Source organism: Andrographis paniculata, unplaced genomic scaffold (assembly GCF_009805555.1).
Source record: "Andrographis paniculata isolate CXL003 unplaced genomic scaffold, ASM980555v1 Contig71END, whole genome shotgun sequence".
NCBI lineage: Eukaryota > Viridiplantae > Streptophyta > Magnoliopsida > Lamiales > Acanthaceae > Andrographis > Andrographis paniculata.
In genome coordinates, this window is record NW_026137608.1 from 3,418,810 (window position 1) to 3,442,774 (window position 23,965).

The 23,965-nt window shown below is 33.1% G+C and overlaps 3 protein-coding genes across 9 annotated transcripts; 1 reads left to right on the top strand and 2 right to left on the bottom strand.

Moving 5' to 3' along the window:
• The first annotated feature begins 3,302 nt into the window (after positions 1–3,302).
• Positions 3,303–6,997, top strand: LOC127264819 (uncharacterized). Its single transcript, XM_051294365.1, has 4 exons — positions 3,303–3,364; positions 5,085–5,482; positions 6,606–6,677; positions 6,750–6,997. The coding sequence occupies exons 1-4, from the start codon at positions 3,303–3,305 to the stop codon at positions 6,896–6,898; spliced, it is 681 nt and encodes a 226-aa protein (XP_051150322.1). The 3' UTR covers positions 6,899–6,997.
• A 499-nt stretch (positions 6,998–7,496) lies between these two features.
• Positions 7,497–10,616, bottom strand: LOC127264870 (uncharacterized). 3 transcript variants are annotated; one of them, XR_007841848.1, is made up of 4 exons: positions 10,075–10,614; positions 9,285–9,419; positions 7,823–8,008; positions 7,497–7,710 (listed from the first exon to the last, which is right to left on the bottom strand). XR_007841848.1 is itself a non-coding variant. In XM_051294429.1 (3 exons), the coding sequence occupies exons 1-2, from the start codon at positions 10,550–10,552 to the stop codon at positions 9,313–9,315; spliced, it is 585 nt and encodes a 194-aa protein (XP_051150386.1). In that variant the 5' UTR covers positions 10,553–10,614; the 3' UTR covers positions 7,497–8,008; positions 9,285–9,312. The 3 variants fall into 3 exon arrangements, 2 of the variants coding, with proteins under 2 accessions (XP_051150386.1, XP_051150387.1); XM_051294429.1 differs by having other exon boundaries at positions 7,497–8,008; XM_051294430.1 differs by lacking the exons at positions 7,497–7,710; positions 7,823–8,008 and having other exon boundaries at positions 9,284–9,419; positions 10,075–10,616.
• A 4,675-nt stretch (positions 10,617–15,291) lies between these two features.
• On the bottom strand, positions 15,292–20,666 carry LOC127264968 (dihydrolipoyllysine-residue succinyltransferase component of 2-oxoglutarate dehydrogenase complex 2, mitochondrial-like). Of its 5 annotated transcripts, none has more exons than XM_051294583.1 (15): positions 20,580–20,666; positions 20,428–20,492; positions 20,203–20,274; positions 19,450–19,510; positions 19,327–19,357; positions 18,845–18,915; positions 17,813–17,890; positions 17,661–17,716; positions 17,382–17,426; positions 17,011–17,283; positions 16,828–16,922; positions 16,405–16,495; positions 16,216–16,326; positions 15,854–16,048; positions 15,292–15,751 (listed from the first exon to the last, which is right to left on the bottom strand). In XM_051294583.1, the coding sequence occupies exons 2-15, from the start codon at positions 20,464–20,466 to the stop codon at positions 15,560–15,562; spliced, it is 1,410 nt and encodes a 469-aa protein (XP_051150540.1). In that variant the 5' UTR covers positions 20,467–20,492; positions 20,580–20,666; the 3' UTR covers positions 15,292–15,559. The 5 variants fall into 5 exon arrangements, with proteins under 5 accessions (XP_051150540.1, XP_051150541.1, XP_051150542.1 ...); XM_051294584.1 differs by having other exon boundaries at positions 20,428–20,486; positions 20,580–20,643; XM_051294585.1 differs by having other exon boundaries at positions 20,428–20,478; positions 20,580–20,629.
• Positions 20,667–23,965: the final 3,299 nt, after the last annotated feature.

The following is a 23,965-nucleotide window of genomic DNA, read 5'->3' on the forward strand; positions in this document are numbered from 1 at the left end:
CTTGAAAATTATAAAAACTAAAATTAAAAGAACTTTTAGACATCGTGAATTTTTCCTTCAAAATCCCGTAACCAATGCAGCCGGATTATGTTTAGAAGCATCCTCCGTCTTCGTCTCCACTTCCCCTATCATGGGCACCACTCTGCTCCAATCAATAATGAATGTACATCTCAGCCGCGGAAGTTCTTCCATAGTATTTTATTATTTTATTTTTATTAAATTATTTATGTGAAACTTTTCTTGGTATATATGTCGGTGATGTGTATCAAACATTTTTCGCCTATGAATTCTTACGTAGTATTTTTCAAGTTATCTGTGTTGAGATATTTTAGATATTCAATTTTAGATTTAGTAGATTTATATTTAGATTTGGTTTTATCCATAAATTAGATTACTTAAATTTGAGTCTATCGAGTCTATTTTGTATTGTCTATATATAAGCCCCTTATTTTGATGAATAATAAGACAATTTTATTTTTCCCCCAAAATTTCTAACATGGTATCAGAGCCTATATTTCTCATGCCGTAAATATAGCCTACCAACCTACGTTTCTCCGGGTACATTCAACCTGGATTGTACTTGGAGGTCTTGTGATTTTGATATCATGCTATCTGCCATATGTTCATTGCCTACGTGCAATCTAAAATATATCTGCTATCTGTCTGTTGTCTGCGTGCGATCTTAAACCTGTCTGTGATCTGCTATACATCTGTTGTCTGTGTGCGATCTAAAATATGTCTGCGATTTTCCATATGTCCGTTGTTTGTCTGTTGTCTGCGGGCGATCTAAAATATGTGTGCGATCTGTCATCTGTCTGTTGCTTGTGTGTTATCTGCGTGCGATTTGAAACCTATCTGCAATCTAACATTTGTCCATTGTTTGTCCGTTGCCTACGTGCGATCTGAAATTTGTCTGCGATCTGCCATTTGTCCGTTGCTTGTTTATTTTCTGTGTGCGATCTGTTTGGTGTTTGTGATTTATCTCACGGTTAAGTCATATCGTTATCGGCTTTGGTAGAGTCATGTCATTTTCGGCTCCGGTGGAGACTCATCTCGTTTTTAACTCCGGTGGAGACTCATTTCGTTTTTGGCTCCGGTGGAGTCATCTTGTTATCGGCTCTGATGGAGTCATCTCATTTTTTGCTCCGGTTGAGTCATGTCGTTTTCGACTCCGGTGGAGAGTCATGTCATTTTCGGCTCTAATGGAGTCATCTCGTTTTTTGCTCCGGTAGAGAGTCATCTCATTTTCGGCTCCGGTGGAGTCATATCGTTTTCAGCTCCAGTTGAGTCATCTCGTTTTTTGCTCCGGTTGAGTGATCTCGTTTTCAGCTCCGATGAAGTCATATCATTTTTTGCTCCAGTGGAGAGTCATCTCGTTTTCAGCTCCGGTTGATTTATGTCATTTTCGGCTCCGGTGGAGAGTCATCTCATTTTGGTTCCGATGAAGTCATCTTATTTTCGGCTCTTGTGGAGGTCATCTTGTTTTTTGTGTTTTTTTTTTTTTTTTTTTTTTGCGTTTATACTCAATTTTCTTATTAAACTCAAGTTGGTTTTTGTTATACCACTTAAGTTTGAGGGAGGATGTTGAGATATTTTAGATATTCAGTTTTAGATTCAGTAGATTTGGTTTTTATCATAGATTAGATTACTTAGATTTGAGTCTATCGAGTCTGTTTTGTATTTCCTATATATAGGCCCTTATTTTGATGATCAATAATACAATATCATTGGATGAATATTTCAAGACTCAGACCCTAAATGCTGACGTTTCATTAAAAATATCTTGAAAATTATAAAAACTAAAATTAGAAGAAATTTTAGACATCGTGAATTTTTCGTTCAAAATCCCATAACTTATGCAGCAGGATTATGTTTAGAAGCATCATCTGTCTTCGTCTCCACTTCCCCTATCATGGGCACCACTCTGCTCCGATCAATAATGAATGTGCATCTCAGCCGCGGAAGTTCTTCGATAGACAAGGAGTATGACAGTTTGTCAATTTGTTGAAGAATCTTGAAAGATCAATCAACTAACACACGCGATGATAAATCAAAAATAAAAAGACGAGATTTACAAGATTCGGCCAAGATTGTCTAGTCCTCGGGTGTGTGCCATTTTTATTTCCCGTGAATCGTTTCTTGCGGTACAATATCCAACAATCAACCAATTCACAACTACAAAAGAAACCCTATACACCCCGGGTCATTTGACCCGCTCCGTACTGCAGGGGCTCCAGCCCCGCACCCCTGGATCCGTCACGGCCCTTTGATGATGTTGAGTCCATTTCGACAAATCTCCACCTTGGTGAAATATTAGCCCATTGTATTGCCTTTGTCGAAAAGGAAATTGTGTTGTTTTCCATCACCATACCATAGAAAACAAGTTAAAGCAATCCTTGAACTTTTCGACTGTGACCGGTTTGGTGAACATATCTTCTGCATTCTCATCTGTATGCACATTTTCCAAATATATTTGCCCAGATGCAACAAGTTCTCTAATTTTATGAAATCTGACCTCAATGTGTTTGCTTCCAGAATGATATAGTTGATTTTTCGCTAAGCATATTGCGCTTTGAATGTTGCAGTGTAGCATACTCCACCTTGTTAAGGAATTAGTTCATCGGTGAATCCCTTCCACCATAAGACTTCATTCGCAGCTTCTGAAATAGCAATGTACTCTGCCTGTATTGTGGACATAGCTATTATTGACTGCATGGTGGACTTCCAATATACCGGTCCTCCACCAAAAGTAAAGATAAAATCAAATGTTGACTTCTTATTATGCAAGTCTTCGGCATAGTCAGAGTCGACATATCCAATCAGCGATTGCGGGTTATCTCATTTCCTAAATTCAAGACAAAAATTTGATGTTCCCCGCAGATACCTCACTACCAAAAAAAAAAAGGGGGTAATAACCACGAGTTGAGGGTTCATAACAATAGTATCGTGAAAAATAAGTATTTTGGTTACGATAAAATCCGTGACTAAAGAATTTTTGTCCGGTCAATGTTTTAGGTTTAGTAGTTACTCAAAATTTTCCATAACAATTAAGAGTATGGTAAACTTTGGTCAAAATAATATTAGTTATGATAAATTTTTGTGACTAATGACATTAATTTTTTTCAATTTAAACTTAATATTTTAAATTTTAAATTAAAAATAAAAAATAAAAACGCATTTACACTTTCATCCAAAAATGATGGATAACGTTTTTAAGAAGGTATAAGGACTACACTTAGACAAATTAGGCCACACCTTTCCCCCCTCTCGCAATCGTTGTTCTCCTCCCTCCTTGCGCCGACATGACCATCATTGTCAAATTGGTTGAATCGACAAGCTACTCCAGCACCGACATTCATGTAAGGTTTTTTAGTTTTCTCCACTATGATTCAGTGTGGATATACGTTTCTTCGTCCGTTGCATTCTCAAACCGATATCAATTTGAGGAACACAAAAAATTGGTTTGTATTAATCTTTAATTCTTCTTTAGGTTCATACGGATCAGTCGATTTGGGGAGTAGCTTGGGGTACGGCACGATTGCTTCCTCTTTGTTCGGGTTTGTGTGTGAAACAAGCTATTGAGGTTGATTTTTTTAATTTTTTTTGGATAAACATCGTTCGTTGAGAATGTCACATAAGATAGGTTTCTCATCACCCATGAGAACATCATATTGGTATGTTGTTCAAATTTAGGGGTTCTCCAAACCTAACCATAAAATTTTGCACACCGAAGTATATTTCGTAATTTTGTGTGTACATATAATATCAAGGTTGGAGAACTACATATGTCATATGTTAAGTTAGAAACTATGATGATTCTTAAAGTTTTTTACAAAACATAACATTAATGACTAGCTATACCAATTTTGTAACCATACACTTCAAACTTCAATTGTTTCCAATTCATGCATAAAAATTAACATATAAATATGTTAAATGATACTAGACAGTTCCTTCTAGATCTCTTGATAAAATCTTCACAACAATTTTTGCTCGACATATTTTGACATTGTCGAATTCGGTAGCTCATCTGCTAAGCGAATAAGTTTTTGTGTTATATAAAGCGTAATTTTCGGATAACATACATATTAGTAGCCCACAATCATGGCTTTCACCTTAGGTCTGACAATATTTAAATCAAAGACATAAATCTGCAAAAGTATATACAACATTAATTCAAGTTTATGAATGACAATATAGGTATTTAATTTTTTTACTTAGAAACATCAATTGAAAACTAGTGCATACATTATATACTATTTGTTGTAACCAAAAGTGTTACTATAAAATAAAACATAAAAATATGAAAATGAAGATACTTTTATATATAATAAATTATTTACAATATAAAACACATCAAAATAACTTATATTTAAAACGGTGGTGGAGTACAATGTCAAAGTAAGCTCAGCTAGTAGGAAGCTTGTACTTCCCAAATAGAGGCACAAGATAAAGATACTAGAATATACTATGAATTCGATAACACAAAACTAAAATATCGATATTACCAAATACAAAAACTATAACTTAATTCTTTAACTTCATTTGTGAATAAGACTCTCTTCAATATTTCGAGTAGATTGCGTACCTTTGTTTTATCCTTTCAATTGATTTTTATCCGGAAAACTTTCAATGCAGGAGTAATGATTTTAAGAATGATTGTCATAGACGACTCCAGAGAAAAATTTATAAAGAAAAAAAAATTGATTGAAATCGTATGTATATTTTAAATTTTGTTGTATTTTTTTTTTTTTACTATTTTGTAACTGATATATAAATAATAAACTAATGTACATTGATTTGAAATTAAATTTATATGATGTTATAATTTTAACTATAATTTTAGAGTACGGTAATTAAAAACTATATGTTCATATAAACACAATAGGATTATATTATATAACAAATATATAAATTTATCATTAGATGGCCAAAATAAATAATACTAGTAGAAAACTATCTATAATCATTTTACAAAATAGATAATATGGTATCTTAAAATAGATAATACAGTACATTTTTTTGTGGGATTTAGATCAAAGTTTCATATTTCTTTTCTTTTTTTTTTTTAATTTTATTATCAGAAAATTTTTAGGTGTTTTGCCCTACACCTACAGCGCCACCGCCGCCCAATTTTATTCTTATCGCCCCGCCGTTCATCTTCTTCGTGTTTCCTTTTCCTCTTCCCCGTGTTCTTTTTCCTTCCAAGTCGTCCCTCCGCTGCTGCTGCTTCCGCCTCCGCCTCCGTCAATCAAGCTTCGCGGACGACCGTCGCTGCTTTTCCCAGCCGCCGTGTCCGCCTTTAGTGTTTGTCCATTAGTGTCGGCATTTCTCCAGCCACAGTACGTCGCTTTAAGGAAAACTAATAAGAAAAATTGCCCGATCCACCGCTTCGAACAGGCGGTTCGAAAGAATGTGAAACCGACACAGTACCGTAGCCGCCGCCTTCGTCGCCGTCACGTAGTCTACATCGGCCCTGCTTGTAAGATGATTGAAATTTTTTTTGAAATCTTCCACTGAGTTTTCTTTCTTTATTATGAATTTCAGAGGTTAGTTTATTGTGGTTGAGATTCCCGCTCTTCTTATATAAGATTCTTAATTTTTTTTTTTTTTAATACACTTTCTATTTTATTGTTCAGGATTTTTATTTCAACTTGGTTTCGTCTACTTTGCTTGCTAATTTTTTCAAGTTTGTTAATCAAAAGATCCACTTTGTTTACTGAACTTTCAGTAGGAATAATGGTGTTCTACATCCAAGTAAAGGGAATGTATTGATTTTTAGTGTGATGCTACGACGATTAGTAATGTTTTGATTGTGGGGAATACTTTCTGTTTGCTTCATCCGACAATTTTGATGGTTATAAAAATTTATTTGTATATAAATAGCATGGCTTATTGGTTTGTATGGATTTGGTGGGGATTAGATAATATGTTATTTGTTTCTAACTTTCTATTCATCTTTTTATCTTCTTAAAAGTTCTAAAAGGCAGGTTGTGTGTTAGGGTAGAGTGGTCGGCCTCCGGAAAGGCTTGTTCTTAATTCTTACTTTAGCCCCAAATCCAAATTCATTCCTTTTCCCCTTTTCCAATAGGCATGGCTAGACTTTTCCCTGGCTTCGTTGTCCTCTTCTTCAGCTTTGGCTTGGGCTTCTTAGAGGCTTTTATAAGTTCAATCATGCACTAATTTTGAATTCTTGGGTGTTATCAATGCAATACCGAGTTTTGCTGTAGTATAACTTGTGATATTTCACTTTCAATATATGGGTATCAAGATTTGCTGTTATATTATTTCAAGTTGGTGCTTATTGTTTGTTAATTCAGTTTGCATACATTTTATTGAGTGTTTGTTGTTATATTAATTCTATTTCAGTTAATATGACCATGTCGTTATCTTGCAAGTTGCACTATTTATGGCCCCCCCATTTTGATGTTGAATGCTTATTATGTACACAAACTTTTTGATTAGTTGCTATTTCATTACACATCTGTTTGTTGCATTCTGAGTCAAAACTAACTGTAATCTAATGTGTTTGTTGTATGTTATTCGATTTTGTTGCATGATTATTCAATCAATTGTGTGCATTAACCAGTTTAAATCTTGTGCAGGTTCTGAATTCCCAAAAAGAATGGCGAAAGGATTGATCTGGGCAACTGCAGAGGATATGGCTAGGAACAGAGGTAGAGTTCTATCACTGTACAGACAAATTCTAAGGACCCTTAATTCGCCCATTTTGCCATTGAACTACGCAGCAAGGCTGGCAAAGAAAGCGGAGGCTCGGGCAATATTTCTTGTGGGTTCCGAGGAGCGATCCCTACATAACATTCAAGATCTAATTGATACTGGTGAGTATGCTCTTTCTTGCTTGAGGAAAGGCGAAATCCCCAAACTTAAAGAATAAATTGATCTTCATATGTCATATGTAGAATTTGAAATATAGCTCTGGTTTAGAACAGAATTTGATTATCATACACCAATTTTTGTGGTGAATTTGGGATTATCATATAGTGAGATGTTGGAATGGGATTTTGTGGATCAACAAAATGGTTCCATTTCTAATTAGCTTCTCATGGTGATTTGATTTCACAATTGTGTTTCAAACCGTTTCATGTGTGTTTACTTTGAAGAATTAGAGGGGATTGATTGAATTAAAGTCTCATATGGATAAAGCCAGATAATTAATTCTACCTATGTTTATGTGATTATTTTATCCAAATAATATTTATACTATAGTTTATGTACTCTTATATTTAATCAAATAAAATAAACATCATATTAATTAATCCCATCATAACAATAATCTAGATATTATAATAAGTAAAGGCACCATCATGATATAATTACCCAACATAGTATATTATTGACTTCAATAAATATCGTTCCTATTTACGTTTTGCATGCTTAGTACAAATAAGGAAAAATGGAAAAAATATGCAAATATAAAAATATGCAAATATAGAAATATTTTTAATATTAAATACAATAACATACAAAATAAATAATAACCTTAGAGCCAGAAAGTATATTTTTATATGCTCGCGATTGGATCAAATAACAAAAACCGACCACAGCAGCTTGAAACAAACTCTACCCATGTCATGAACAGGCATTTTAAATACATGTATCGTCTGATAGTTATTACATCATAATTATAATTCCTGTGCAACTTCACAAAAGGGCTGCTGGCTGCTGCAAGGATCTCTCCCAAATGATCTTAATAATAATAGTAATAATAATGTAGGTTAGGTAAGGTAAGGTAACTTATGTTCATATAGGTCATACAAAGAAAAGTAAAAAGAAGAGCTGCAACAAAACCAGAATGTACATTCTATGGTCGGGGCTCGACTGTGGCGCGCTCGTTCTGCAACTATGCTTCCAAACAAACAATACCAAGGCTGCCTGCCCCTGCTCTTGTTTCCCTTCCCTTCCAACAAGGTTCCTCCCTTTTTACTGCTTCCATGGTCTGGATGGATGGATGGATGGATATCTACAATGTCGATGTTTCTTTCTCCTGCAAAACACCAAACATCACCAGGGGGGATGAAAGAGATGGAGAATACAGTTAGTTGAGCATGGTTTCTGCTGATTAAGACCTCTTTACATAACAACGAATAAAATATGTCAGCTGTATTCTTTGAAAACCAATACAGATCAGTTGGCATGAGTTAAGAGTAATTATTGTCGGCATAATAACATCTTTCTACTATATATATACTCGGCAAGTTCTTAAATTACAATACAATCTCAAAATAAAAGAGGCGGCGATGGGGAATGGAGAAACATCCAAATATTCGGTAAATGACAAAAGATGAATCATTCTCCATCAGTTATACTTATCATCTGCCTGTATGACGAACACCATATAGTACAAAAGTTAGATACTATACCGCACCCACATTACACAGTTAGCTAACAATTATGTCATGTTACATATCACGCTGGCGTGCAACCAACAAAAAGTTCATAAGAATATCGATGTTAGCTGATCATCAAGTAGCAAATAATTGTGATAATTAGAAAGCAAGAAACCGAGCAACTCAAAAGATGCCAAAGAAATTACACATTGATTTAAAGATAGGTAAGAATGGCCCCAATAGCCAAGCAGAAGCCAAAAAGGAAAAGAGCAGGAAACAAAAAACATGATCAGATAGACCAAGCAGACAGCAGCAACCACACAAGATTAGAAGGAAAAGATGAAGAGCAAGAGAAAAACAGATATAATGCCAAGTCACAACTGAACACAAAAACTACCTAGATTTAGAGGGATAGCAAAGAAAGCAAAACAGAACAAGCATGGCCAATCATAGCTATTGATTTATTTGTTTATTTTGATGATTTCTGTGTTAAAACATAAACTATAACATTGCACAGGTCTTTTAGCGTTCTAGGGTTTACTCATACTAGAATACGAGTTCTGTAAATAGCTAGGTGTATGGATAGAAAAAATTAATTTGGCCGATCCTAGATAAAAGCAATGCAATTTTCACCCTAAATGGCACCAGCTGAACCATGATGCACAGTTAGACACCAATTTGAACAGCGTTAAAAATTGAGGCAACTTTTTCAACAATTTTTAGACTTCCTCAACACACAACATTTAAAATTTTGACTCCTTTCGGCAGCACGGATAATTCAACTGTATATACAACCAATTTGATAGCAAAGCCTCAAGAAGAAAGGAAGAAAAAGAAAACTAAGAAATAAAGAAAAGACTATTGCTGTATATCACGCTTCATATGACTATAAAAAAGAAAGCCAAGTTATTAATTGTTAATAGTTATAAGCACCTAAGGACATTTAAGTGGGAGCTAAGGTTCATCCTTCCTCATCCGCGGAATTAGATGCACCAACTTCATTGTCTTCACTATTTTGATCTTCCACCTTCACTTCCACTGCCGGAAGAGGATGGACGGGTGAAGTACCTAAAATGGAAAAGGGTGTACATCAATATATATAAATCGGTAAGATCCTGCAGGCATAGAGGCTTTCAAAATTTTCAGTATATTTATTTATACTAGTGCTAATTAAATAGTATAGATATAACTCGGACCAAATAACTTAAGAAAGCTCAGATAGCATACACATGAAAAGAAGCCAAGACAGAATAAATGAAAATATAATCGTGAATTATAGCGAGCATGGATACAGATTCAAGATACAACTATTGTAGTGAATATGGGAAAGGATTCAAGCCTAAATTAGTTGTTCTGTGTTTATATAAATTAGGGACAAAAATGTTTTTGAAGATATTATGCACTTTATGTGTTATCTTAAAACTGTATCAGAATCTAAAGTCGTTCTAAGGCCTCTGGCCTTCAATGACATTCTCAATAAATAAGACCTCTTCCAAGAACATGAAAGAAATTCCAATATAAATTTTCTGAAGATTTTTGGAAGAAATGCAGCCCTAAAAGCACTAAACACTTATATCATTGGATGGTAAATTCAATTTAATCCAGAATCTCAAATTTTGCATCAATGGTTAATTCTCCAATTCAATGTCAAGATCAAAAAATTGATCATGATTATGATTTCTTCAGCAGATGTGAATCAATTAAGCATCGACTTGATTATTACCCTCAACATAGAACTCATAGGACGGCCATCCTTTGGTAGAAGTTAGAGACATCTGCTCATCCTCCGAAAGCTCCTTTTGCGACATCCAATCCCTAGACGTGTCGGAAGGAGAATCGAATTCCTCGACGGCCATAATCATTTTCCCCGCGGGGGAGATGCTATGGAAGGAGGTCGCCCGCGGTGGGACCCAGTAAGAGTACCCGGGGAGGAAGGGCAACCAATCGGGGGCGGCGCGGCGCACCATGATGTTTTGGATGGCCTCCTCGAACTTCCTGATTCCGACGGTGATGGCCTCCGCAGCCGCCTCGGGCGAATCGGACTGCGACGAAGACGCGGCGTCGGCATCGGCGTCGGCGATCTGGGCGGCGCGGCGTGCCTTGGTGGAGCGGTGGCGGGGGTGAGCGATGAGGGGAGCCGGCGGGCGGAGAGAGGATCGGGCTAGGGATTGGGAGAGGAATCGAGAGACGGCCATCGACATCGAAAAGGGGAGAATGACGGCGACGAGTAGAACGAGGAAGAGAAAGAGTAGCAGATTGATTATTATTGTTGATATCTATTTATTTATTTATAATAATAATAATACGGTGTCCGGTGGAAATTGGAACGAAAATCCGGATAGGGTCGGGTTTTTGGAGGCTCCGATGTTGTTTTTACCGAATTTGTCATCCAGTAAACCATTTTCACCTAAGCTTTGATTTGTTTTCTACTGTACAAATTGTAATTTTAAAAACATCAAATAAATTTGAGCGTTAATTATTATATGAAAAACGTATATAACAAAAAATATTTTTATTAGTGTCATTTAATAATGATATTTGTGCAAAATAATTATACAAATATAAGAATAACTTCTGCTGCTAAGAAGAAAGAGAATAGCCATTACAATCAAGAATCGATCCGGTATGCCAATCAATTCTTAACTACGGCATATTCTTATTGGAAAACTTCGAGATAGATAAAAAAAAAATATATGAAATAGTTTCGACAAAATATGACTGTATTGTTGAACATTTTTTTTTGGCGTAGAAAACTTTTATTTTGGACTACAATCTTTTAACTTATTATTTATTACTCTTCTACCGGGATAGAGGTAGTATATATTTACTAAGTGTTGTTATGATAGGTGTTCTATACAATTGATTTGAATACATAAGTATATAAATTATTAATTGCAATTGCTAATAGGAATTTGATTTAAATTGAATATTTTTTCAGCTTGAAATTCACCCAAATTAACCAAATGACATGTATGCATTCAAATCGACTGTTGAAGTTGAAGTAATTTATTCACTTCGTAATGTTTTTTATTGTATATTTTTGTAAATTTTTTATAATATTATCTTATATATATATAGGTTCTTATTACATACACACTAAAAATATCCAAAATAATTATATTCAAGCATCTTAAAAGAATCTTTTTTATCCCTAATTGTATACGGATGATTTATTTAGTCGTCAAGTCGAGTGTCAGAGCTAGGATCACATGAAAAGACAATTAGAGTGATGCTTCAGGGTTCTTATGTGTTTGTGCAGTATAAATATTTGAGATATTGATATGCATTCATTTTGGTGGAAATATAATGAGGAATGAATTAATCAAATAATTAATTTATTTTAGCATTAGATTGTATACATTTTTAATTAAGTATATTTCTACACTTATTTGAAATACAATAAATATAGAATCTCAAATATTTTAACAGTTGTTCGATATATGTTATAGTTCTGGATATTGCTACAATTATTTTGAGATATAATATAGTATGCATTCTCGATTATTGTCATAGTTATTCAAGACAAAATATCTCGGTTATTATTATGATTATTCAATACAACACATAGTCTTGATTTGGAAATAGAATGTAGTCTCGGATATTGTCATAATTCCTTGCGACAATATAATCTCAAAAATTGTCACAGCGGTTTAAGATAATATATTTTTGGAAATTATCACGGAACTTTGAGACAAAGTAGTCTCAAAATTTTTCACGACTGTTCAAGACAAAATATAGTCTAGAAAATTATCACAACAGTTTGATACAAAACACACTCTTAGAAATTATCACCATTGTTTTAGGCAAAATATAATCTCAACGACGCTTGTGAGTATTTTCAAGACAATCTGTTGTCACGATATTCTCTCGGTCAATTTGGCGAGATAATTTGTCTCGCCATTCCGTGATTTCCCAGATTGTCACAATAAAACGGCCAAGACAAAAGTTTCGAGCCAATTACCGAGAGTATTCAATTAATTATCTCGTATCTATTGCTTACGGTTCTAACGAGCCACATTCTAGTTATAATGTTGATAAGATCATTCAAAAATAAATTGAGAGTTATCCAGATGAAATTAAAGATGAATGGACAACAATATTTAGCCGATGTACCTTGTCAACTACGTGCTAAGATAATTTTCTATCAAGCCAATATGGTGAGGTTAAAAGAAAATTTCAAAAGACATGGTTTAAGAATTTTACCTGGTTGAAATATAGTGTCTCTAAAGATGTTCTTTTTTTTTTTTGTCTTGGTGCTATTTGTTTAGTGAATGTCATAAACACGAAGCAATATTTCACCAAAGTTTGATTTAGAATTTTTTTTAAAAAAAAAAAGAAAAAAAAAGAGCATATTACAAAATTTAAAAAGCATGAAGGTGCCGAAAATAGTTCACATTTATACTGGAACTAAATATTATGGATACAAAGATCAAAAGCATAACGTGAATTATCTGTTTGCGCAAAAAATGACAAAATTGAGATTGTTTATCGCATATGCAATTGACTATTGTTGTTGATATAATTAGATATCTTATAGGGCATTTTGCTTAGTTTTTTGTGGACATGACGACTAATCACAATTTGTGCATTGAGGTAATTTTCGAACTCATCAAATTTGTTGGGGAATAGGTGTTGCACTAAAAACTCCTTCAAACACCTATTCAAGGGTCAATTCCTGAAGCGTAGCTATACACAATTATAACATCTTGTCAACGAAATAAATGCACTGGTCAAAACAATAAATGACAAGATATTTGGTTACCCGGTTCAGTCATAACCAACCTACACTGGGGGATTTCAATCAATGAGTAGTTGACTAATCAGTGCTGGTTAAGAACAAAAACAATCAAAACTCCTTCAACCCATACTACAATACTGGTTACCTAGGAAAAATCCTCCACAGGTATACGTCGTCACAAGCTCGTACTAACAACTACCAAATAGCAAGGCTGCTCGGAATATGCTTTCCCTGATCGAAATTCCGATTTCTTCTTCCTCCGGCGAACTCTCCAGTGAGATGTGAAAGACACTTACTTAACGCATGGAGAATGAAAGGGTTGGGGTTTAGAAGATTGAACTCATTTTTCTCTCACTATACTCCACTCTCAAAACTCTTACAACAACCACACTCTCAATCACGGTAAAAAAGATAGCCACCATGCAGGCCATGCAAGAGAAACATAATTAAAATCCCTTGCACCTAAATAGAATGACGTGTCTGCATGAACTCTGATGCCAAGTTGACTAACCCAACGTATCCATCCCTTTTGTCTTGAAAAGCTACCACGAAAGACAAGACAAAACAGGTTGCTAGACAAGACAAATTACTCCAAAAGAATCTACGAAAGGCAGCACAAAAAAAAAAATGGAAGACCTATATGCCAAAATAGGTGAGGGAAATTCTTGTTCCAACAACATGGTATTCTAGTGAAACGAAGAAGTAAACAAAACTATAAATTCTAATGCTCATGTAAATAATCAACCGACTTCTCCATATATTTAAAATATATAAAAATATAGATATTATTTTGTAAATATAAAAAATTTATATAATACAAATAAATAGAATATTTATTTATTATGATTAACATAAAATAAATTTTATAAAAAATGAAGATTTTAAATATAGTCCTTATTATAAGATTATAGAAATTCAATTAAACTGATTTATATTTTTTAAATATATTTAAAATTGATATATTACTAAAAATAAAAATGTATTATGAGGCGATTAAAATGAACTTTTATGGGACAACATGAGTATTATATTTATAATTTTAAATGAAATATAGAATATATTATTATTGATAAAAATGTCATACAATATATATACACATTGTTGTCCAACACCTCCAAGTCTAATTCAGAGCGGAATTATGAAATTTTTTTAGGTAAACACAGCTTTACAACATGATTCTCGCGTAGTTATAACTTCAATGTGTTAAACAAGCAGTAACCTATAATCGGATAAGTACAAAAATATAAACAAACAACACACATGATTCTACATTTAAGAATTCTAATCCATCAGCGTCTTTACTAAACTTATCACCAGATTCACACATTCAAGACACTCAACAAAGTCCACAACCTATCATTTAAATAAACTCTCATTATTTTACAAACATAGAAGAATTAATTGTTACTCAACCCTAATAACACCAGTAGACATACCGTCCAGCTCAAACTAAGATAACTTATAAGTTGATCATCTTCTTCGGATAGAACTCATTTTTCTCTTTGATAAGATAGTTTTACAAGACCGCGGAAACATTCCATTCTTCTCATTTCCAAATCATAGAGTATCTTATTATGAAAAATTGAGAGAAACTCAACTAGTCTCTCACTTTATTTTAGTTGAAAACCACACACCTTAATTAAGATTAATTCTTGTGTCTCTTTGTGGCTGGATAATCAAGGGAATAAATGTATCCATACAAGCTAAAATTTCCAGATGGCATGAAATATGAAACAAACTTCTTTTGTTTCCAAATATCAATTTTCCTTTGAATGTAACATTTGCAAGTAACTTCTCATGTGCAAGACTTGTCTTTTTGTTGTCAATGCATAACCTGAAAATACTGCTACATTGACTACATTAGCCAAAATTAAAAAGACTTCAATTTATCTTTTCTAACACACAATAAGATAATATATAACTGCTCATTCACAAAAATATATAATATATATATATATATACAATCACACATGATATACATGATATATATATATACTACTCATTCAAAAAATACAATACATACACAATCATATAATATGTATAATACAACATATTATTAGGTATTTAACTTGATTACTTTGTATTTTTGGATAGATATATGTATATATTTATATTAAAATATACAAAAAAATCATGTTTTATATTGAATTATTAATTTTGTAAATAAATAAAAAATATGTATATTATAAATTGTATTAACGAATGTGTGTACATTATATTTTTTAAATAACATTTATGAGAAACCGTGTTATGCAAAAACATTGAATAAACAAATCCACTATAACAGCAGTCCTTCAAAAATATCTCTATCAATCAGCGAGCCAACGAACCAACAAAATCAAAACCAAAACCAAAACAAAATAAAAAACAGAAAGGACATTTGGGGAGCTTGTGAGCAGCATCAACAATAAATGAAATCAAAGTCTGACCTTGTGGAAGAAATATCAAAGCATCTTTTCTTCACCTTTGATCATACGTCCAACAGCAGCCTTCGAGGATCTTCCACCACATCTTTGATCCTTCTCAAGAAAAACACTGCCTCTCTTCCGTCAATCAGCCTATGATCGTACGTCAGTGCAATGTACATCATCGGCCTCGCCACCATCTCGCCTCTCACCACCATCGCCCGATTCACAATTGAGTGCATCCCCAGGATTGCAGACTATACATACATATACATATATATATATATATATAATGAAATCAACCAACATTATCCAACAGGATAAACAAGTTGTGTTGCAGCTTGATGGGAAGAACAAACCTGAGGAGGATTGATGATGGGGGTGCTGATAAGACTTCCATATACACCACCGTTGGATATGGTAAATGTTCCCCCGCTCATTTCATCTATCGATATGCTCCCGTCATTGGCCTTGCTTGCAAGATTGTTGATTTCTTTCTCAACCTCCGCAAAATTCATCTTCTCCGCATTGCGCAGGACAGGAACCACGAGACCCTGATGGAAGTAAAAGGTTAGAATTTTTAGAGTAAATCTTGGCAACATCTGCAAATGCTACACACTGACTAATAATGAAAAATAAGAAAGAGATATGCTTAAGTTATTAAAAGACATGCAAAGCAAAAGCCTGAATTGGTAAAAAGGGTAAATAGTGCATCTCTTGCCTTGCCGGTGCCGACAGCTATGCTAATATCTATGTAGTCTCTGTAGATTATGTCTTCACCGTCAATAACGGCATTCACTATCGGCTGCTTCTGAAGAGCACTGACAGCTGCCTGAAATTCACAGGGAGAGCGAGTTAAGTTTACCAGAAGCATTCACGAGGACCAGAGTTAGATATTGAATCGGCCTACTTTTACGAATCCAGACATCAATCCCAACTTCACTCCATGTTTTTCAACAAATGTATCCTTGTAGTCAGAACGGAGTTTCATCAAGTTGGTCCTGATTTTACCAAATTGTGCAGCATCAGAATTTAAACAGGATAATATATGATGGATGGTAAGCACAATGTAAATGTGGTTATCAAGCAGCAACGAGTTGACCAACAATGCAGGCGATTAAACAGTCGAGATAAACACAAAGCAAATTGTTTGGACAGTATCCTCATTATGAATGTCAGAAATGTCGATTATAACTTGAACATGGTTGAACTAGCATGGTTGTAGTTAAAAACTTGAATTCATCGTTACTAACAGTCATCAGATGAAGGAACAAGTCTAGAATATCCAGTTCAAGATTTAAGAATGAAAATTCCAACACATAAATAAACTTACATGTCTACTTCATTGAATGTCGTCAACAAAGCAAATGTGTTTTGAGAATCTTTTAATCGAGTTGCAACTCGTTTCCTAAGTCTTGTCATAGGAACCTGTCATCAGTATAACTTCAGATATTAGTCATGCCAAATGCAACACAAAACTGCAAGGCATAAAAGTATGTGAAAACTTCGGCCTTACACGTCTTTCTCTTTCTTTAGGAGGCAACCGAGGTTCTGTAGATGGTGTTTTGGGAGGGGAAGAACTTCCCTTCGTCATTTCTGTTACTGGGGCTTTCTCAACTCTGGCCACTGGTTTCTCCTGTTTCTCTTCAACAGGGGAAGAAGACAGTGGTGGAGATTTTTCAGATGGTTTCTTATCAGAAGGTGAGGCAGGAGCTGCACCTTCATCAGATTTTGATATAGTAGCGATCTTGGTGCCAGGCTCCACAGTATCTCCCTCTTTAGCTATCAACTACGAACATGCACAATAAGCAAAATTATCAGAATATCAGATATATGTGAATGAGAAGGATACAGGTAACAATAGAAATCATATTTGTGTCATTGTACCTCTTGGATTACACCTGCTTCAGGGCTGTTAACATCAATGGTAACCTAGATAACAAGCAACCCAAGTCCTGTTAATCAAGTACTCAAGAAAGGAGCTCTATATCAATAAAATAATAATAATAATAATAAAAGTTCAATAGGAACATTAGTGCTAGAACTAATCAGGAGTTAGATGGAGATGGCATTAACATTTCTTCCAAAACATTTAAAAACATGCTCCTTTAAATCTATTTGGAGGAAAAGAAACTCCCACCTCTTGAATATACAAAAATTTCCTACCTTGTCTGTTTCTACTTGAGCAATTGGCTCATCAACTGCTACTCTGTCCCCAGGTTCTGATCAGACCAGAAAGTGGAACAGACAAAAAACAATAGTTTATTGGCATTCATTCTGAATTGGGTACTTTAGAAAAGAATAATAGATTTACATACTTTTCAAAAATGTCGCTAATGTGCCATCAGTTATAGATTCACCCATATGAGGGACCACAGCTTCAACAAGATCACCATCTGCCCATGAATTAATAGGATGGTTAAGTTACAAGCAAGATTATTTACTAAAACATTTTTATACGGTCTTATCCCATGGATGTCACTGCAGTACTGCAATGCTATCACATCCTAATTTTGGCAATTATATGTCGATAAATTGCTGCAACGAGGGGGTGTGAACAAAATAATCAACCACGAATCAAAAACCTCAAAGTTTAAATATCATAAGGAAAAAATGCAGCTGATCTTGAGGGCTGTTATTACACCATTCAAATTTCACATGTATTCATTCAAGATGATGAAATAACATTGACACTCAGGAATACTTAAGTTAGTGAGAAGGCCTCTAGAGAAAAATAACACCCCCAAGTCCCGATAACAGCCAACCCTAACCCTAACATTAGAGGACAAAAAGACAAATAAAACAGAATTGAATCAAAAGACACAGCACAAAAATGGGATGAGTGAGAAGTAAGACTGGAGGGCAGAATAAAAAAAAGGACAGCCAACAGAGGCTGAGATAGAAGAGGAGAGGGAAAGTGAGTTGATTCTGAGAACAAAAATAAGGATGAATTTAATTGCCATGGTTCCATGCATCAGGGGTGTATAAATGAAACAGCAACCACAAACATGAAAACTAAAACAAATGGTCCCCAGAAATAATTTAGTCAGTATTCATACGTAAAATTGCCCCACAGATCCTTACTGGTTATGAGTGATCTGATGACTATTTCTCCATTTCTTTTCATAAGTATGCAATTTATATATTCCTCCTAAATAGTGCATACTTAACTTGAATTTTTCCAGTGATGAGTCTGGTGAAGTTTCATAAATCATAACTTCATACCAAATTTGAATAGGTGATGCAAAAGTTATAAAACAGACTTATATATGGAAACTTCTGTTTTTATCCACTGACAAATTTAAGCAAAACATTCTGACATAAATTGGCAGTTAAAAAGTAAAATATACCAGAATTCGAACTGTACGCCCTGCTCCATATCTGCAAATTGACATCATGCCGAAGGTTGATCAAGAATTCCCTACAACAACAAAAATAAATATATAAATAAATAAATAAAAGAATCTGATCTTCAAACATGGAATTACTTCAACAACTCAACCTGCATGTTTCCTCAAATTTTAAAGACGATAATTTTCTAGAAAGATACGTTAAGATCAACCAAATACAAGAGCGCTAAGAGGATTCAATTAAGTCATGAGAATTCATGTAGCAAGCATACATTAACATATAACCTGGTTAATGAGCCTTAAAAGGTTGTCGTATTACAAAGCTCATATATGAGAAGATTTGACAAAACATATGGCTTCTATAACATACTATCAACTAACCAAGAAATAAATCTCTAACCATATTGGCTGTTGTGCTTTCAACATTACAAATAGTTTAGTTTTGAAAATACAAGAAAATATATTGACAATGAATCATTCACCTCTTTGGTTGCATAGAGAGCGTCATGTGTCCTGCAGAAAATTCATTCAGAACATTATAAATGCAAATCCATGAAAAGTATGTCAGCCTATACAAAGGCAAAGAAAGAACCAAGAGGATAGACCAGCCAAAGAAGGGTGAGAAGTAGTCCGAGCATTGCCAAAGCCCCTGGTGTAATGTGCAATCTGATAAAAATATCAAACACAAGGGAAGGATGACACAATCGATTAATGACAGTAATTAACATTAAACATGATATGATCTAACAACCAACTAAACAACATTCAATAGACTAACTAGATCAATTTAAAATTTTAAAAATATAAAAAGTATGCACTTTTACTGAGGTATAAATCTTGTGTACTTTACAGTATGCAAACTACTGTGTAAGTTTCATTTGATTCTGCTTATATTTATAAACAAATAAAGGAAAAATACTGATAGGATATTGGAACAAGATAAAGGGATACAAATTGGTTTCTTAAGATTTTACAAACTTTTAAATGCATATATGTGTAAAAACAATAATAAAATCTAGAAAATATTGTTAAATATAGTTAATTATTTGTCACAGAAGCATGCATTTTATGTAACAACAGTAAACTTGTAGAGCAGCCATGAATGTGAGGATCAAGATTATTGAGAGAGATCTATATGTGAATTTAAAACACTCTATGCCCTGATTTGATATAATATAACTGTATAAGGATTCATATTTAGTTAAGTAACAGAGTAATTAATACATTTGCAAAAAAGTTCAAAAAAACAAAAAACAAAGCATCATCATCATCTTCCTTCGTCTTCAAAAACCAATAAAACCACAGAACACAGCAAATCCGTAATTCTACAGCAATGCCAAATTGAAGAACCAATTTACCTCTTCCGGCATAGCTGCACGAGCTCGTGGTGTTGACAGGGGCTTGTGTTTATACAAGCATTTCCAGTACGCCTAATCCAAAAAGCCATGAATAAGTATCTAATACACATAGTGCTTCTTCACAATGCATGCAATGCAACCATACATCCAAAATACGCATCCCCACCCACACATCCGCCTCAGTAAGTCCGTAAGAATGTCAGAGAATTAACGTGAAGATATTACCGAAGCTGACGAAACTTTCCGTCTTACAACACCCAACATGGCGCCTCTGCTCTGATCTCCTATCGCTTTCAAAACCAACATCAGAAAGCCAAACAATGGCAAAGAAAACGAGTAAATCAAATTAAATAAATTGAAGCAAGCAAACGCCATACACAGAGATCCGAGAGAAAATCTTCACGAAAGCGAGAGGTGAGAGCTACTGATCAGACGTTAGGGTTCGATCGGAGCGTGAAGAAAATTCTAGCAATGATTAAATGAAGCAACGTTTCAAAAAATTATTATAATAAACACACATGACTATTATGTAAGTATAACACTATTAAAATCATTTGTATTTGTTTAGTGAAACAGTTTAAAAACAAAATTACGCAAATTATAGAGAATTGTTAAAAAAAAAAGTTATAAAAATAATAAAAATATATATTATCTTTACATTCTATTGGTAATAAATATTTTTTATTATTATTTATTTCACAACAAATCTTAGAAAATTGAGGTGAGTTTCTTTTATTTTTTAAATTTAAATTTAAATTATTTATTTTGATAATAAAAATGTATTATTTTTTCTCATAAATCAATCCCATCAAAATATTACTCCCCCTCAGTCCTACGTACCATATCACGTTGCGGTTTCTATCAGTCCGACGTAACATGTCACTTTTTTTTGTTTTAAAATAATTATACATTTTAATTTCATTTTAAAATTTTTATTTTATTTTTTAATTTGAATTAAACTAATAAGTTATTTTAATCTTAATTTATAATTATTTATATTATAAGATAATTATTTTTACTAATTCATTCTTAATTATCTACTAATTACATCCAGTGTATATCAGTAGACAAGGGGACGGAGGGAGTAATAAATACTCTATTTTAAATTAATTTTAAATAACAATTAAATAAACCTTTTAGTGTGTGTTATCATAAATTGTATGTAACGTCTCTCTTTTATCCCTCTACTTTATAATGTGTATGTTCATACCAAGGGATGGAAGAGAATATAATACTACGTGTGGCATTTGTTCCATTATAATTATTTAAGTTGTTTAACTTATAAGTTATTGTTTGATATTTAAAAATATAAATTAATATATATGATTAAAATAAATTTGTTTAATTATGTTTTATATTATATTTTAATAAATATATTATAAATAAATAAATAAAATGTATTTATTGATTTATAATTAACTTAAACTAATTTTATAAAAAGAAATATGAATTTTAAAATATAAATAAAAATATTTATTTATTTATTAAATATATTTAAAATGAATAAATTTACTAAATTTAAAAAGAATTATCTTTCATAGGACATATTAAAAATCACAACAAATTTTTAATTAAAATAAATCATCTCGGACATAGATTGTATCTTTATTGTGAGAAAATCTGAAGTTCCTAACCCTAAATCGTATTTGGTATTCCACATCCACACAAACACAATCAATTTCCGCCGCACAGCCTTAGGCAGAGCCGATCGACGCCTTGATATTTATAATGGGTGGAAGTGCTATTGATTTTGAATAATTTGGTGTACAGAAGTGGGAAGCTTGCCTTTGAACGATTTTAGCTATTTTGGTGTTATTCCAAAGAATTGATGCATGCATAGTTTGACGTTGAATTGTAAATATATGATTTGGAAGTATTTTTATTTTTCGTAAGAGTTTTTATGATAGTGATTTAGTGTTAATGTTTCCTTTGAAAGTAGGGGTGGACAAAAAAATCGAACCGAACTGTCGAACCGCTGAATCGAACTGAACCGAATCGAATTTTTGGTTAACCGAGTAAATTCGGTTCGAATTCAAATACTTCATATATGATATTTATTCGATTCGGTTCAGTTTCGGTTTTTGATATTTTTTTTCGGTTCGGTTAACTGAACCAAATTTATTTATATATTTATATTATTATATTTTAAAATTTATATTAATAATAATATTCGGTTCGGGTTCGGTTCGGTTACAATTTGATTTCGGTTATGATATTTGAAATATTTGTAATTATTTTGATTTAATTAGAATTTAAATTATTTTTTAATATATTTATTTTTTAATTTCGGTTCGAATTATATGCAAATATTGCAAATATTTTCGGTTCGGATACGGTTCACGGTTTCGGGTATTTGTTCGGTTCGGTTCGGATATCAAATACCTGCATATTTGCAAATATCCGAACCGGGTCCACCCCTATTTGAAAGAATACAAACTTCTTTGTGCTAAAGACATTCATTCGACGTTATTTCAACTTGACACTGTGTGATTATTGTCTTTTTATTCAATACAAGCTTTTCAAAATACATTTTCTCAAAGGTGTGTATAATTACAGCAACTTATTATAGACATCTCATTTTCAACTGTACATGTGCTACTTTTAATTACGTTTTAGTTGTATTATTTATTAATTTTCTTTTTGTTTTTTTTTTTTTTTGTTTTTTTTTTTTCCGACTGGAGAGTGAATCTTCAGGTTCTTTGCCAACTCAAACTAGTAAGATATCGGATGAATACTCAAGCCGTAAGCATTCATGTGAAGACTTAACAAAGCCCCTTGTGGCTACTAAACAAAGGAGTCAATATTGGTCGCATTGTGAAAAAAGAGTTCGAATATTAAAGAATGGAAGCAAGCAATCAATCGGAACATACAAGTATTGTAGAGTTGAGATGCTCGTTACTTATGGAAGTACAAGTGGGTTGAAAATTTATTTGGTGAAAATATGTAAGTTAAGTCCATTGTATAAGGAAATTGAAAATGAAGAAAAATAATGTGTTTTGACGAATAAGTATTTAGGGATGGGGCAAGGAATTTCATTAGTATCACATTCTTTCAATCAATAAAAACGGTGCGTATTGAACCCTTTTTTTTTTTTTTTTTTGTCCCCTTATTTCCAATAGGATAATTTTCTTTATTATTGAATTTTTTTATTGCAAATAGTGACATTCTTTTTTATTGTTGTAAAAAATATTTGCATTGAAACTTGTTGAGTATGTGAAGTGATGAAGTATCCTTTCGAGCAGTTGGGGGGGGGGGGGGAAGGGATTCATAAATTTCGTGCATGAGTTACAACTAAGATTCAGGCTCCCTGACCGACGAAAGGTTGCGGGTATGATTTATAATCTATTCATAGGGGAGAAAGCTAAACTAAAATTTACAATTAATGGTCTAAGAGTGAGCATTACAACTGATACCTAGATATTCATTCAAAATATTAACTCATTTTATAGATATTGAATGAAAAATACATAAGAGAATTATAAGTTTTACAAAAATTACTTGTCATTTTGAAAAAAAAAATTTGAAAAATAGTTGAAGTTTGTTTGAAAGAATGGGGATAGAGAAAAATTTTCAATAGTAGTTGATAATGCTTCTTCCAATAACACTGCTATTGATTATTTGAAAATGAGATTGAAGATGGAAAATTTGTTGATTTTTTAAGGAAAATATTTGCATTTGAGGTGTTTATGTCATATTCTAAACATAATTGTTAAAGAGATTTGAAAGAGCTTATACATTGATTAAATCCATCTTAATGCAATTA

What these genes read in the sequence shown, in the direction of transcription:
- LOC127264819 (XM_051294365.1), top strand. Translation starts at nt 3,303, where the DNA reads ATGACCATCATTGTCAAATTGGTTGAATCGACAAGCTACTCCAGCACC. An exon ending in AGCACCGACATTCATGTAAG is followed by an intron (nt 3,365 to 5,084) that starts GTTTTTTAGTTT and finishes TTTTATTATCAG; the next exon opens with AAAATTTTTAGGTGTTTTGC. An exon ending in GGATATGGCTAGGAACAGAG is followed by an intron (nt 6,678 to 6,749) that starts GTAGAGTTCTAT and finishes TGAACTACGCAG; the next exon opens with CAAGGCTGGCAAAGAAAGCG.
- LOC127264870 (XM_051294429.1), bottom strand. Translation starts at nt 10,552, where the DNA reads ATGTCGATGGCCGTCTCTCGATTCCTCTCCCAATCCCTAGCCCGATCC. An exon ending in CTATGAGTTCTATGTTGAGG is followed by an intron (nt 9,420 to 10,074) that starts GTAATAATCAAG and finishes TTTCCATTTTAG; the next exon opens with GTACTTCACCCGTCCATCCT.
- LOC127264968 (XM_051294582.1), bottom strand. Translation starts at nt 20,376, where the DNA reads ATGTGTGGGTGGGGATGCGTATTTTGGAT. An exon ending in CTAAAGAAAGAGAAAGACGT is followed by an intron (nt 16,923 to 17,010) that starts GTAAGGCCGAAG and finishes TACTGATGACAG; the next exon opens with GTTCCTATGACAAGACTTAG. An exon ending in ACATTCAATGAAGTAGACAT is followed by an intron (nt 16,496 to 16,827) that starts GTAAGTTTATTT and finishes TGGTAAAATCAG; the next exon opens with GACCAACTTGATGAAACTCC.